This window comes from Eublepharis macularius, chromosome 8 (assembly GCF_028583425.1).
Source record: "Eublepharis macularius isolate TG4126 chromosome 8, MPM_Emac_v1.0, whole genome shotgun sequence".
Classification (NCBI taxonomy): domain Eukaryota; kingdom Metazoa; phylum Chordata; class Lepidosauria; order Squamata; family Eublepharidae; genus Eublepharis; species Eublepharis macularius.
Window position 1 is genome coordinate 121,441,267 of NC_072797.1, and position 16,705 is coordinate 121,457,971.

The 16,705-nt window shown below is 45.5% G+C and overlaps 1 protein-coding gene across 1 annotated transcript in view; it reads right to left on the minus strand.

The window, feature by feature from the left end:
* Positions 1-1,126: 1,126 nt before the first annotated feature.
* Positions 1,127-16,705, minus strand: part of LOC129335169 (atrial natriuretic peptide receptor 2-like) — a 69,636-nt gene continuing 54,057 nt past the window's right edge. The window contains exons 18-23 of the mRNA XM_054987612.1: positions 14,908-14,995; positions 11,276-11,415; positions 10,558-10,710; positions 7,988-8,086; positions 3,758-3,849; positions 1,127-1,261 (exon numbers count right to left, since the gene is read on the minus strand). Coding sequence (XP_054843587.1) covers positions 1,127-1,261; positions 3,758-3,849; positions 7,988-8,086; positions 10,558-10,710; positions 11,276-11,415; positions 14,908-14,995 — 707 coding nt within the window. The remainder of the gene's footprint in view (positions 1,262-3,757; positions 3,850-7,987; positions 8,087-10,557; positions 10,711-11,275; positions 11,416-14,907; positions 14,996-16,705) is intronic.

Here is a 16,705-nt window from a genome sequence, read left to right on the forward strand (position 1 = left end):
TATTAATATAACAACTTTCAATATAATCAATGTACTCTTTAAATACATATATTTAAAGGACTTTATTGAAAAGCTGCCAGTATCAGGATCTTACTCTGTCTTTGCCAGGAATGACGGTTACATGCAAACATCAAACATATATAGGCTTTCAAAGCGCGGGCAATTACTAAACTCCCCCCCCCCCCCAGTCCACTAAGTGGGAAAATAGCAGTGATGATGTAGGAGCCTTCCAAGGCCCAGGGGCCATTTCATTGAAAAAGAGCTGGAGGAACTCATTAGCATAACTCATTAGCATATGCCATGCCCTTGCCATCACCAGAAGTGTATCATTCATATAACTGATTTGCATATGCCACACCCCCTGACATCACCTATTCTGGCTGTTTTGGACCCAATCCTGGCCCTTCAGGGCCGAAATTGGGCCCAAAATGGCAAAAAGGGGCTAAAAATGGCTGAAAAGGGGCCCAAAATGGTCAGGATTGGGCCGCTGCTGATTGGGAGAGTGATATACCACCCGTCAGAGGCCCGATCCAGGCCATTTTGGCCCCAATCCATGCTGAAACGGGCCCAAAATGGCTGAGGGTCATGTGGGCGGGGCCACCTGACATGTGACCTCTACGGGGAACTAGCGGAATTGCGTTCCTGTGCGTTCCCCCTCAAAATGAGCCTTGCCAAGGCCATTCAGGCTCCTCTTCCCAGTGGAGGAGAGAGGGCACAGAGAACACACAGATAACAGTGCGGATGAACACCTCCCTTCAGTTAGCTTCACATTGTGGGTTTGCAAGACAAAGTATCATCTGCAGCTCAAGTACAGAATTACCTCAGCAGTTAACCATAACACACAATCATGGAAGCAGGGTGTGACTGGGTATGCCAGGTGACGGCAAGCAACTGACAATATGATTTTAGGTGGTTCATTTGGGGGGTTTTGTAAGCAGGAGAAAATTGGGTTAAAAATATTTAAATTAAAAAAACTGGACCTGTATCTATTTTCTCACATTGTCCCTAAGGAGAGGCACAGCAGTGGTGGCTCAACAGAGAGCTCAGATTTGCCTCTTGGATCTACAAAAACCAAAGCCACTGGGCAAACCCATCAAGCACCCAGCTACTTTTCAGCAGGTTCGTTTTATACAACACCGGGGATCAGCCGGAAAGCATTTTGGTTAGGAGACTGAGCAGCGGTGGAAGGACTTAAGGCTTTCCTTTGAATGGCACTAGCCTTCTTCCCTTCCAGCCAATACGTGATCATGTCGCCTTTTCCCTAGAAAGAGAAACAGAACGCATCAATAGTTAACCGCCGTGCTTCCCTCTTGAGAACATTCTCCCTGGATATCAGCTCCACAAAGCGACTGCCAGTCGAGTGTCACTATTTTAACGTCACTGTAATTAGGGCTGCAAGTTTGGCTTGGCAGGTTAATCAACCAAAATGCCAGTTTTAACCAGAGAAACTGCAAGTGAAGCACGAAAGGATATCTCAAGGATACTTTATTTATACCCTGCCTTTCTCCCCAGTGGGAACCTAGATGTGTCTTACATCATTCTTCTCTCGTCCATTTTATCCTTACAACCCTGACAGATAGTTTCAGGTCAGTAGCTGTGCCGCTCTGCAGTCGAAGAGCAAGATCCAGGTCCAATAGCAGCCACCTCCACCTCCCCCCCGCTCAGTCCTGCTCACCTGGTTAGCAGTGGGGGGGAGGCAGGGTGGGGATGTTGCTAGCGCTCTCCGTTTTTACCTGCACCCCCCTCCCAGCCTGAAAGTACTTTGAAGAAAAAGACTTTTTGCAGGAGAAACTGAAGCAGGACTAATGCAATCAAGCCCCATCCGCTTGGAAGACAAAGACTCTTCTTCCTGTATGGTCTGGCACATAGTATGAATTCACTGACTATTAATGTAAACTGGGCATTTAATAACAACAACATTCGATTGATATACCACCCTTCAGGACAACTTAATACCCACTCAGAGCAGTTTATAAAGTATGCCATTATTATCCCCACAACAAAATACCCTGTGAGCTGTGACTAGCCCAGGGTCACCCAGCTGGCTTCAAGTGGAGGAGTGGGGCATCAAACCCGGCTCTCCAGATGAGAGTCCCGGGCTGCACTCTTAACCGCTACACCAAACTGGCTCTCCCAGTGCTCTGTGCCAGCTTGGGACCCCTGATTCAAATCTTCCCACTGTTCTCAAAATTACTGCCACAGGAATGACTGAGTGTAATCCCTTCAGTGAACCGCTGGCATTTTGAAAGGACTTGTTTCCTCAACCAGACATTTTGCTAAAAGATTTTCTGTGTGATTTTCTAGTGTGTGTTGGATCAGAATTACTTGTGCATTTATGATTGGTTGTGCAGGCACACCTGATAATTCTTTGATAAGCTCAGGGCTCATTTTGAGAGGGAACGCGCAGGAACGCAGTTCCGGTAGTTCTCCAAAGAGGTCACATGTCAGGTGGCCCCGCCCACTTGATTTTTGGCCATTTGGGGCCTGTTTTGGCCTGGACTGGGCCCAAAATGGCCAGGATCAGGCCTCTGACAGGTGGTGGATAACTCTCCCGCTCAGCAGCGGCCCAATTCTGACCATTTTGGGACCCTTTTCAGCCATTTTCAGCCCCTTTTTGCCATTTTGGGCCCAATTTTGGCCCTGAATGGCCAGGATTGGGTCCAAAACAGCCAGGATAGGTGATGTCAAGTGGTGTGGCATATGCAAAGCAGCTATGCCAATGACATACTTCCGGTGATGGCAAGGGGTGTGGTGTATGCTGTTGAGTTATGCTAATAAGTTATGCTAATGAGTTCCTGCAGCTCTTTTTCTACGAAATGACCCCTGGATAAGCTAATAAGTTTAACAGTAAGTTTGGTAGTTTTAGTGGTACAAATGGTTCTAGAACGATTTCTATGATGACCTAATCTCCTTTGTGGAGGAATCCTCTGCTCTTACTCCTTTCTGTTGCTCTCTCTTTCTGCTGCTTCTAACAAGAGTGAAGGCCACCTCCCCTCACCCCAGTAAGCACCCCCTCCCTCTGATTATTTCCCTGCAAAACAGATTGTCCCAAATTGTATCTAGAAGTTAGCCATTTTCAGGGCTTTTTTCTAGGAAAAGAGGTGGTGGAACTCAGTGGTAGAACTCAGGACTGCACAATGACCATTTTTAAGAGGTGCCGAAACTCCATTCCACCGAGTTCCCACTGAAAAAAAGCCCTGACCCTTTTGGGCTAACTATGACTCTCAAGGCCAAGTTACAAGTGACAAATGGCACTTGAATGGCAAGTGTATTTCTCCCTGTTCACTTGCCTTCCACTCGTGCTCCACTTGATCCCCTTGCCGTTCAAGTGTCATTTGTCACTTGTAGCTTGGCCCTCAGAGACCATGAAACTAAGAGAACCTGATTAGCCTGAATGCAGGAGCCTGAAAGCAACCCTGGGAGGACTTGTGTTTTCTGATCATCTCCATGACAGTCTGGAGATCAGCGGGCGGGGCCACCAGCCATGTGACCATTTTCACGTAGGGAAATTTAAACTTTAAAAAACTCCCCCCTTGTTCCAGCTGACCCAAAGTAACGTCATTGTGCGGTCCTGAGTTCCACCACCTCTTTTCCCAGAAAAAAAGCCCTGAATACTCCTTAAGGAAGAATCCCAAACCACGTGTTATTTATGTCTCAGATAAATGCCCGTGTTTGAACGGTTAAAACGGAAGCCTCCCAGAGGATTGCCATTTGTTTTCCCCCTTCAGGAAAGCCTGAACACAAATGCTCCATTTACCTTGACTTGCAAATTCCCTCGGCACATCAATATGTACTCTCCAATCTGTTCCAGCAGCTGGTATGTATTTGAACTGCACTGTATTTTGAGAGCTGAAGGGAAAGAGAGAACGAGAGAGATGCTATACTGCCAATCTCAAAAGTCTGTATCCATTTTACAAAGTCACTAACTAATTAGTAAAGATGCATCTGACGAAGAGAGCTGTGGCTCTCGAAAGCTTATGCTACAATAAAGTTGGTTCGTCTTAAAGGTGCTACTGGACTCTTTACTATTTTGCTATTACAGACTCACACAGCTAACTCCTCTGGATCTATAACTATAGTAACCACTTATCTCGCAATGTTACAGTACAGGATATCCCATACTTGTTGTTTGTTTACTGCTACTGACCCACCCGTTGGCATTCTCACAGAGGAACCTTGAGATTTCTCCAGTCTTTCTTTGAGACTTCTCAGGACACACACACACATATCTGTCAACAAAGGTTTCAGACCATATCCCAGCTCTTCATAGCTGGTGACAAATTAACCCTTCCATCTACTAGCATTGACTCCTGAATACAGTTCCACTTAAAGTTGCCAACTTTTGTACCTGCCCTCCTCCTCTCTCTTTAGCAACAGCTTAACCTGCAGAAAATGATGGAGAAAGGATCACACACGTCATTTCTGGCTTTCAGCGGCCACCCAAGCACAAGAGGAGGGAAAGTAAGAAAGGTGCAACTCTAGTTTCAGCGGTCGCAATCCACCAAGAAATTCTCCTGTATATTCCATTGGCATTAATGGGAGCTGTGGTGCTTCTAATGGAACTTAAGCGCAGGAGATTGAAGCCAATAATATCTGGGCACTCTCCTGAAGTCCTTTCTGCTCCTTTAGGGACAGAGATTGGTTTGCGTATGGTAACAATTGCCAGTTGCTGGCCACAAGCCATTCTTGCCTCTACCCCTGAGATACTTGTGACATAAAAGATTTTGCTTCTCCCTGGCAGGAGTCCCTCTGAGCAGGAAATTAGAGGAGACTTCTGTTTTTGGCTTGGAGCAAGCCACAACAGGAGAGAAGAAGCACTTTGCTTTTGACATGCCAGAGCTGCTCCCTGATTGATTTCATTTCAAAAGCAGCAAAAGGAGTAAGAGACAGTTATGCAAGCAGCCCTATATCAAGCAGTGGAGGATGCCCTAAAGACCCCTGAATGATGGAAGAGTTTTCTGAGACTCTCATTTCCTTTTTTTTTTATAATTTTTTTTATTTTTAATTTCTAACATAGAAAACTACAAAAAACTACAAAAATATAAAGGAAAAAAGGGGACTGAGGAAAAGGGAAGAGCAACATATAAACAGAAAACACACACTACATCTACATGTCTTGTATTCCCTTCATACTGCAATTTTTCTTTAAAGTTAACTTTCTAATATGCTATCAGATTGGTAGATCTTATAAAATACAGACTACATTCAGGATCAGGTCTTCTCCCCCCCCCCCCCGCATCTCGGTCTCAGTTCTCTCTGCGCAGCTACAATAGCTGCGCTCGTTCCCTCCCCCCCCCACTCTCCCCTTCAGACTTTGGACTTTCTTCTTGCTGAAACTCCTGACGGTTAAACAAAAAGTCTCTCAGCTGTACTTCCGATGTTATCTTGTAGGTTTGATCCTTGTATCTGAACCAGATACCTTCCGGAAACAACCATTTGTATTTTACTTCACATTTCCTCAGGGAAGCCGCAAATCTTTTATATTTAAATCTTCTTTTACGAGCCAAAAAGGGAATGTCCTTCAATATCTTAACTTTATTGCCCAGATAGTCCAAGTCCACATTATACGAATTATATAAGATGGTGTCCCGAGTCTTCTTAGATGAAAAGTCAATAATAATCTCGCGAGGCAGCTGACGCTTCATTGCATATTTTGAAGATGTCCGACGGACTTCCAGAATATCGCTTTTTAACTCTTCTTTAGTTGCCTTTGCGAATGACGCCAAAAGTTCCAATACCAAATCTTTTAAATTTTCACTTTGCTCCTCTTTTACATTCTGAAGACGCAGTACCGTTTGGGCACGGTCCACTTGTAATCCTATTATTTGATTCTCCAAGAGCTTCACTTCTTTACTTGTTGCTTTCATGAGTACTATGTTTTCATGTGCAGACTGCTCTGCTCCAGACGCTGTTTCTTTAATGGTTTTCACTTCGCTTTCCACTGGATCAACCTTTTGTCCCATTTCATTTAACTTCGCTACAAAGGGCTGCATAGCTTCAAAGACCGCTCGTCTGACCATCTCTTCCAGGGTTTCCCCCTTCCCCTGTAACATTGCCTTCACCGATTTACTCATTGCTTTTTCGTCGCCATCTTGGGGGGGGGGGGCGCCAGCTAAGTTCCGAAACTCCGTGAAGGGGAAGAAATCCGCGCCTTCTTAGCTTCAACCAATCCTTCGCATACGCTTAGAAATCAGAAGGGATTTGCTTACTTACAAGTTTCCACCTTAAATCTGCTTATTGCCGTTCTCCATGGCCCGGCGGCATGCAATGTGCTGCGCAAGTCTGCCGGCCTCCGTTGGAGCAAACGGGCAATTTACCCCCTGCATTGCTTTCAGGGGGTTCTTCCCGCCACGCTCCAGACCCTGACCCCCTCACTGGGAGTCCTGGGGGTTAACCCTCGCAGGCCAACCGCCCGTTCAGGCTGCTCGGACGTTTCCTCCCGGACCTGCGGAGAGGAGCATCCGACATGGCCGGGAAACCGAAACCGAAACTGAGACTCTCATTTCCTGATGGGATAAGCGCCATTCAGCCAAGCGAAAACCAGTATATGTGAGGATAGAAGTTACACTTTAGAGACACAGGGGTGGAGCCAACGGCTCATTTTAGAGAGTACAAGTACTTTCCCTTCTGGAACATGACTTCTATGGCTTCCCCACTCCTGTGGCAGCCAGGGCCGGATCTAGGGTTGCCAGCGCCCAGGGTAACCCTAGTCCAACCCCTTGCACGCGCGCACTTCCGGCGCTGCGTGATGATGTCACTTCTGTGACATCATCACGCAGGGCGGAGCATGCCATCCACGCGGTGTGCTGGTGGAGGCAGCATGCAGGGTTGGGAAGCTGCCCGTGCCATTCACCTTTCTGCAGGACAGGGGGCTGGCATTCGCCTCCCTGCAGGACAGGGGGCTGGCAAGCCGGCTGCCCCCTGTCCTGCGGGGCAGGCAAAAGGCAGCACAGGGGGCTGGGAGGCTGCCCACACTGCTGCCCGCATGCTCCTGGCAGCAGGCAGCTGCTCCCGGCGCCCCCTCCCTGGCGGTGCCAGGGACAGACTACCCCCCTGCCCCCTCGATCCGGCCCTTGTGGCAGCTCAAAATGGTGACTGGGGGGGCGTGAAAGTTGCATTCCACATGACGAAGTGCTTGCACCCCCAGAAACATAGCAATGGATCCCTCCACTACATTATATGTAATATTAATAAAGAAATGGTAATTTGTGCACTTCCCTAAATTTGATCTAGAGTAAGACTTAGAAATGTTAGTTGCTGTTCATATTAAAACTGTTTTAAGCCCCTCCTCTTTCATTTAGGGTTTCATTGATCTGTGGACAGTCTTGGGGAATTTCCCAGTGGGCCAATGGCCTGCCCACTCCCCCCCCCCCCGCCACGTAGGCTGTTCCAGCCAAGGATAGAAAGGCCATGCATGACCTGGGGAAGTCAAGCTGCAGTTAAGAAGGGAACCTTGCCCCTGGACTAGCTGAGAGGTGCAATGCTAATGCCCCCCCCCAAAAAAACAGCAAATAATCTGTGGATTCTTACTCAACCCTCCTGGTGTTCCTTCCATCAGAAAAAAATGCTGGGCTGTAATCACATAAGGTTGCTGGAGATTTCTCAGAATTACAACTGCTCTCCAGATGACAGAAATGTTCACCTAGACAAAAAGGCTACTTCATAGGATGGACTCTATGGAATCACATCCCACTGAGATCTCTCCCCTCCCCAAACTCCACCCTCTCTAGATTCTACCCCACCCCACCCCCAAATCTCCAGGAATTTCCCAACCCAGAGTTGGCAATCCTACACATCATTCCCAGCCTCCAGGAAGCCTAGCTGGGAGCAATCTTCTTCCCCCTATAGCCTGAAGAAGACAGGATTTGAAAATATTTCTGTAACATTTCTGAGATGTGATCTTTTCTTTAACTGAATAAGAATTGGCTTGACATTTTAGTGAATATCTAAAATGTGGTGATCTATTGAGCACTGCTGTGGCTGTTACCTTCACTGGTAGACTCCATTCTAGACGCGGTGTTGACAGTGTCCCCAAATAAGCAATACCGTGGCATTTTTGTTCCCACCACACCAGCTACAACTGGCCCTGGGGAAGACAAGCAATTCAAAACTTCTTTGAATCAAAAACGATCACTGTTCAGAGCCAAATTGGCTGTATAAGCAGTATCATTAAAGTAAAGAATCAAAGACTATTTAATATTAATAATAACATTTGATTTATATATCGCCCTTCAGGACAACAGCCACTCAGAGCAGTTTACAAAGTGTGTTATTATTATCCTTGCGACAATCACCCTGTGAGGTGGGTAGGGCTGAGAGAGCTCTGAGAGAGCTGTGACTGACCCAAGGTCACCCAGTTGACTTCAAGTGGAGGAGTGGGGAATCAAACCTGGCTCTCCAGATTCAAGTCCTGCCGCTCTTAACCACTACACCAAACTGGCTCTTGCAGTTCATCACGATGTTGGACAAAAATGACAGCCGTAGCATGTAGGATACTACCTTGTGATGGTTCACTACATTAAGAAAAAATAGTATTTGCAAACAAAGGGGGAAGAAATAATGAAAAGAGCAAGAGAAAGAATGAGGCCAGAGGGTGGGAACATTCTGGATATGAGGGGTATTGTGTAGTGGAGAGGAAGACCCTCTTCCTTTAAGAGGAATAATTTTCTAGAGCCTCCTATGTGGAGGCGTCACCTCAACATTGACAAACAGTAGTATGTTTCTGTGGCTGACATCTTTTTCCCCCCCAAGGGAGTAAGGTAGGTCACTGGAAATACAGTCATTGCACAAGGAGTTATTTCTATACTTTAAACTCGCCCTGGGCCCATTTACTGGGACACTGCTGTTAGCACAGGCATCTGCTTTTATTGTCCTGTTTGATCCATACAGCCCATTAACATCCTTCTGTCCTCTACGTCCCCAAGCATACACCAATAGCTTGGTCAATAGCCTGGCTGATGGAGAGGTTGATGGGGCTGTCATCGCAACCAACAGCTCTAGTTTCCGAGAGGCACGATTTTGCTACTTTCTTTTCCCAAACCCCACTAACTTAAGGTTCAAAAGCTGTTAAAGCTTGCACGTGCCCCACTGGCAGAAGGAAGAGTTGTACTTTGCAAGTGAATTTTTAAAAGATGTCATTCTGTTTTTGAGATGAGTAACATTATTGTAGCATGTTAATTTCTGCAGTCAAATACAGCTGGTTTCTAAAATGGTTATATGAGTCTCTTTAAAAAAAAAAAATTGTGGAAAAAGTGACATTGACCACAGAGTGTAATGAAAGCTGTGAAGCCTCAAATGAACAATCATTCCACCATCCCACAGAGCCTCTGAGTCTCTCTACATGAGACGCCTCGGTGTGTGTTCATCAAGTGTAGGGAGACGCAATGTTAGCCAGGCAGGGTAATTTTAAAAGACAGAGCTGGCGGAGATCGCTCCTCAGAGAGTTTGTCAATTTCATCTTCAGCTCCTCAAAGTCTCTGTCAATTTCACCTCTTCCATCTAAAACGGTGTGGGGTCGCAAGCAGAGGGCAGCGAGGAATGGAAGTGGGCTGGAGCTGCCTTCCAGAGTAGGGCTTGGACCTGGAGAGATTATAACAGGCTGAAGTTTCCCTTCTGGCCTTTCACAGCCCCTTCACTCAAAGCCAGTGTATAGCAAAGTCTTTGTCCTGCTGCCTGCTCTGTCTTTTTAAACTACCCTTCCTGGTGAACATTGCATCTCCCAACACGTGTTCTTCATGGGTCAAGTATCTCATGTAGAGAGGCTCTCAGTAGCTCTTCACTGTGAATTATTAGAGCTGCCAAAGAATAACTTTGCAGCCAAAACTGTGGTGGTAGAAGCAGGGAGGGTAGGTCTGTAACTGGTGCCTTTCACTCCATCATGAGAGGTGTTTCAATCAGAATGTTTTTGTCAGCAATAGGAGTGTTTAAGCAGAGTACCCAATACACACAAAACACTTATGGGTGAGTGGGAGATTCCCATTTCAGTCACTGCAAGAGTGCATGCAATCGCAGCATCAGAATGCGAGGCGGAATTACCAAAAGAAAAACAGGAAGTTCTTAAGTTCCACTTCCTGTCTGCCCTCACCGCTGGTAATCAGGGTGATGTCTTCACACATCCTATGAGTTCAGGTGTCTATTCCACTCTGATTCCTCATGAGCTAACCTCAAATGGTACATAATCTAGGCAAGTGCCTAGTCTGAGATTCCTGATTACCCTTCCACTTCTAAGGAGTCAACATTTCATTACAAGCTATGGCCAGCAACCAGGGCTTTTTTTTAGCTGGAACACGACGGAACGGAGTTCCAGAACCTCTTGAAAATGTTCACGTGGCTGGTGGCCCCGCCCCCTGATCTCCAGACAGAGGGGAGTTTAGATTGACCTCTGTGCCGGGCAATCTAACCCCCCCCCCCCCCGTCTGGAGATCAGGGGGTGGGGCCACCAGCCATGTGACCATTTTCTCCGAGGGCAACCCACTGAGTTCCGCCACCTCTTTCCCCAGAAAAAAAGCCCTGCTAGCAACCATCATGGAACCTCAATGATTCAGCTGACCGTCCTACCTGAGTGGATTCCTGCTCGGATCTTTAGCTGGGTATCGGGCTTATGTGGAATTCTAAACGTCTTGCACACTGAGACAAGGTCGAGAGCCATACTTGCAATTTCACTTGCATGACGAATTCCATTCTCCTTAGGTATTCCCGACACAACCATATCTAAAAAATTAAGAGGATAAATCAGCCTTTATTATTGCATCTCACACTCATACACAAGCTTTAGAAAGATAACCAGAAAGCCAACTGCAATTATTAACTTGTAGGGAGTTGCAGCGGAGGAGCTATCTGTGGAGTGGCGTGTTTTAATGTTAAAATACAGCTATGTGGAGAGTCAGCCCTGGAAGGGGTGGGAAAGGCAGGCCTGTGTGACTTTAGAGGAGCTAACAGGAGCTTGATCCCCTCCATCAGCAGAAATTTCCACAGGATCCAGCCCATTATCTGAGTAAGATTTACAAGAGGCTTGTAAGAGAGGCCACTTATCAAACCCCATTATTCGATGTATGCTAAGCTGAATCGTGGCTTACCTTACACCACCTAGTGAGTTTGTGATTGGTAAGAACTGAAGGAGAATTTCCTAGCTCATACACGTAATAGCCTACCCTAGAAAAGTCACTGGACAAAGGTTATGTAGCCAGCAATGTCCCCACCCCCACCCCCACCCTGCCCTGCTTCTATGGTATTTTACTGTCTTCGTTCCTTGAGAACAAAGTCCTTAAGCACTCACAAGCATCTCCTATCGTTTCCACCTTGTAGACGTCGTAGTTGTCTATGATTTCATCAAAGGCAGTGTAGAGTTTGTTTAGGAAGTCAACCACTTGGTAAGGTGTACTAGTGCTAGAAAGCTGGGTGAAGCCCACAATGTCACTGGCGAGAAAGAAAATACTTAACAACCACAACTGAGTTTATATACCGCTCTTCTAGACAGATTAGAGATGGACTCACATTCTAGTTGTATCTGAAGACGTGGGCTGTGACGCATGAAAGTTCATAGTCTACCACAATTTTTGTTAGCCTTCTAGGTGCTGCTGGACTCTTGTTCTTTTCTACTGCTACAGCTAAACACGGCTACCCATCTTGATCTAAAGTCAGTGTTGTTATTATCCCCACAATATAGCTGGGGTGAAATGGTTAAAGAATTATTTATTTACACTTCAGAAACTATATGTTGAGCAATCCCGCCCCTGCCAATAAAATTGAACAATTTCCTATATTGATTATTTTACTCTTTTGAACCATCGAAATGGCAAATAACTTTATAGGGACACATAGCACTCAATGTGGCTTCAGCTAGAATATTAATGCCAGGGTATATGCATGGCTGAGAATGTGCCATAGAAGCTGAAATTTGTTTTGCAGAATAAGATACAATACATGACATTGAACCCTGGGATATTAGCTTTAATTTAAAATAGTCCACAGTTGCACAGAGAAGGGAACCAAATCAGCAGTTGATGCTTGTAAAATGCAGCTGTGAACTTTAATCAGCTAAATTGGTAGATTAATTATTTTGCAATGATCTTCAGAGTTACTCCAGTCTAAACCTGTTGACAGCAGTAGGTTTAGACTGGAGTAACTCAGCATAGGACTGCACTGTTAGCCCACAAAAGCCTTACCTGATTAATTGGCAAGAACCAATTTTAACTGACGGGACTGAAATGAACAGTACCGTGTTTTGCTTTTTAAAAGGCTATTTTGGTTCCAGTATGTCCCGGCAACAGAAAATGAAATTGTGTTTTCCTTCCTAATGATAAGTTTTTATTAAATTGTAAGTTCTCTTGCTCTCCCTTCAATGTCTATCTAGGCTTTGCCCCTCACTACCAGATTTTGCCCTGGCTCCAGGATATGCCCTGTGGTGAGCAGGCCAGACTTCTGTAACTGCAAGGACTCCAATGGGCCTACAAAGCAATCCCACTAAGAGTCTCTCTAAACGAGACGAATTTCACAAGGATGCTCAAGTGAAGAGAGGCGCCATGTAAACCGGGCTTTGTCAATTTCTCCTCTCTACAGAGCTTGCAAATATCCCTGCTCAGGGGGTTTGTTGATTTCTGCTTGGGCTCCCCAAAGGCTCTGTCAGTTTCACCAACCCTTCTGGGAGCAGAAGTGGAAATAAACAGACCCCCTAAGGAGTGATATTCACAGGCTCTGTAGAGAGGGGAAATTAATAAGCCTCCCGATCTGTCTTTTAGAACTCCTCTTCCCAGTTTACATTGTGCCTCTCTTCGTTTGAGCAGCCTCAGAGCTTTGTAGGCCCATTGGAGTCCTCTGGGAGCCAAAGTAGAAATAAACAAACCCCCAAGGAGTGATATTCGCAGGCTCTGTAGAGAGGGAACTTGACAACACCTTCCAATCTGTCTTTTAGAACTTATCTTCTAAACATTGCACCTCTCTTCACTTGAGTGTCCTCGTGAAATTCATCTTGTTTAGAGAGGCTCCAAGAAGGATTTTCCCATCCATTTCAATGGCAGACCTTAAGTGAAGTGAGGGGGAAATGACCTACAGACTCTCAGAGCGGGACCACAAGTGACGCCTGACACAGGTTGGACACTAGTCAGCTTCCCTCAAGTTTTGATGGGAAATGTAGGCATCCTGGTCTTGCAGCTTGACTCTGACTGCTGTCCAATGGACTTTTCAACTGTCACTTGTCCAATATTCCGCCAAGCTGCCTACATTTCCCGCCAAAACTTGAGGGAAGCTGACAAGTGTCCATCCTGTGTCAGGCGTCACTTGTGGTCCCGCTCTCAGTTGGAGAATCTGCCCAGAGATCTTGATGAGTTTTTTCTCTTTTTTATTTCTTTGATACACATTTGTTGACAGGAGAAAAAAGAGCTGGATGGTGCCAAGAAGAGCACCGAATCAATTAAACTTCATTTACAAGGGGAGTCCACAACCTCTTATCTATATTTGTTGGGCATATAAATCTCTCAGTGCTGTCCGTCTTGTCCTCATAACCATCTGTAGGCAAGCAGATGTAAGCATAAATCAGTAGACATTAATCTGCAGAATTTTAATGAGCTTGCACGGTAGATGTGGAAACGTGCATTTCAGACCAATTTTAAATGACGGTCCCTCTCAAACAGAAAAAGGATCAATTTTTTAAATGTAAAGCTGTTAACAGACAATTATTTCTGTAGACTAATGAGAGCAATTCCCCCCTTATTGCGCATGTGCTGTTAACTTCCATTCAGTATTAGTAGCTTTATAAATATACAGAGGCAGGGAGGAAAAAAGAAAACACTTTAGTCCAATTTTTTCAGTTTCTAATTGCAGCAGGTCAAGGGAATGGTGAATTGGACTAGATCACATTGGATCTACTCAATTTGGCTCCTAAGGGAACGTGTATAATCCCCCTCCCCAGTACTCAGAGGGTAAATGTGGATGTGGACATGTTCTTTTGTGTAGTGAATAGATAAACAACAAACATTTTTTCATAAGTGTATCTGATATGAGCACAGAAAAAAATTCTCATCACGGGCATCTGTGAGAGTAACTCCAAAAAGTACTCCTGTGTATTGCACTCCTATTTCATGTCAGACTTCTAGAGGCTGATTTCAGCTTTTCCAGGAGAAACAGAGGCTGTTTTCACATGTCTTTAAAATAGTGCGATACTCATGAAGGCTGCTGACTTCCTTGAGTGATTTTTGACACCATCCATTTACAAAATGGAGGCAGGCAATGATGATGTCACTTTCATGGCATTTTGGAAACAGATGGCGCCAAAAATCATGCGAGGAAGCTGGCAGCCTTCTGTGAATAGCACGCTATTTTAAAGACGTGTGAAAACGGCCAGGGTGATACCGTGTGTCTGCAAAATCATATTTGGAAGGCCACAAAAAGGAATGTATATACCATGGGCCAGGGGGTCCTAATGTGGCATCTGGGGGTATCAGGGCACCCGCTAACACTTTTCCTGACACCTGCCAAGTGGATGGAACCAGGTGGGGCTCTTGCCAAGCAGGGCTTCTGATTGGCCACTGGAGATATGATTAGCTGTGCAGATTAAAATGTTGTTTCAGCAGCCGCTGCACCCACAGTGTTAGTTTTATTCTCCCTTTTACTCCTCTTTCCTAGTGTATATTTCTAAATTACCCTTCTTCTTCCCCTGCATTTGGGCTTCTTGTGTGTGTGTCTGTTTGTGGCTCCACCTCCTGTGACGGCCATTTTGTGGCTGGCTCTGCCTCCTGCAGCAGCCATTTTGTGGCTGCACCCACCACCCTGTGTCAGAATTCCAAAGGTGCCCACAGGCTGAAAAAGATTGCTCTTGCAGCTCTACAGAACCATGTCCACACCTCTGAAAAAACTCTTCATCTGTTCACAGCCTAAGCAGCTTGTATTGCTGGTTTATTCCCTCCCACTTACCTAAAAAAGATGGTCGCATTGAGATAACTCTGAGCTTGCGATGGCTTCCCTTGCCTTAAATCATCTGCTACCTGTTTTGGCAACATGCCTATTATGTATAATAAACAAAGTTGTCATCACCATCACTATCACCATCACCATCACCATCACCATCACCATCACCATCACCATCACCACAAAATGCCCACTAGAACCCAAGTTTCATACATTAAGTGCTTTTGCAACACATGAAGCTGTTCTTACTGAGTTAGAACATTGCTGCCTTTTCCTGACTCAGACCATTGGTCTATCAAAGTCCCAGTTACCAACACTGATTGTCCAGAGTCTTGGGCAATGGTCTTTCATATCACCTGCTCCATCATCTGTTTAGCTGGAGAGGTCAAAGACTGAACATGTTCAATTTTTGTTCCACTGGGCCTTCGGCGGAAAAGGCCTCAGTGTTCATTTGCAAGAGGGTTTTCCACCAGATGTTCCACTGGGCCTTCAGCTGAGTGCCAGCAGGTGTCCTCCTTCTTCCATCTAAGACCACAACTTCTTCTGGTGCTGCCCTCGGCCGTCTGCTATGCCCATATACGGACTCCCAATATTTGTCTAAATAGCCTGCTCCTGGACTATTTTAATGATTTTTTAAAAATGATTGTTGATTTTATGTTTTTGTGATTTTAATGTATTTTTTAATGTTGTTAGCCGCCCTGAGCCCATTTGTGGGGAGGGCAGGGTATAAATTGAATAAAATAAATACTAATAAATAACATGGGACTTTCTGCATGCCAAGCAGATGTTCTACCAGTGAGCCACAGCCCCCCATCCCAATGAAATAAATATGTGTGGCCAAAACCTACAATTAATTACAACAAGTTTTTTTAAAAATACTTCATTGATAACAATGAAGTATTATTAATGTGGAGTCTCCCATGTAATACAAATACCAGCTCAGGCTCCCGGCTGACTCATGTGCTGCTTTCACACACAATGGGTAACGCACTTTCAGTGCACTTTCAATACATTTATAGGCCTTTTTGGCACAGGGGATTTTTGCTGGTTTTGGCTCCATACCTTTCTTCCAAATTCCCAACAATTAGCTCCCCCTTCAGATTTCAATGTAGTGTTTTAAGGATTCTCTTCTGATTTTTCAGCCTGCACTTTTTCTGCGTGGGGAGAAAATTCAGAAGAGAATCTTTGAAATACCATATTGAAATCTGGAGGGGAGTTAATCATATGGAATTCAGAAAAAAAACCAAAGAAGTATGGGGCTAAAAGCAGCAAAAATCCCACATGCAGAAAAGGCCTCAGAGCCAAGCTACAAGTGACGCCTGACACAGGTTGGACACTTGTCAGCTTCCCTCAAGTTTTGATGGGAAATGTAGGCATCCTAGTCTTGCAGCTGTAATGGAGAGCCAAGCTGTAAAACCAGGACGCCTACATTTCCCATCAAAACATGAGGTAAGCTGACAAGTGTCCAACCTGTGTCGGGCATCACTTCTAGCTTGGCTCTCAGTGTTCATTTGCAAGAGGGTTTTCCTGTTTCACACAAGTGCATCGAAAGTACATTGTCCAATGTATGTGGAAGCCTCATTAGTTCTACCCTGGGCCTTTTTCACATTGCTTACCAGCCATGGAACATCGCGCCAAGCTCCCGGAATGGCAGCGTCTTCCTGGTGCGATTTTGTGCAAGAACGGGAGTTCTCGTGTGAAATTGTGCCAGGAAGACGTTGTCATTCCAGGAGCTCGGCGCGATGTTCCGTAGCTGGTAAGCAGTGTGAAAACAGTCCAGAATACAGACATGTCAAAGTGAGTG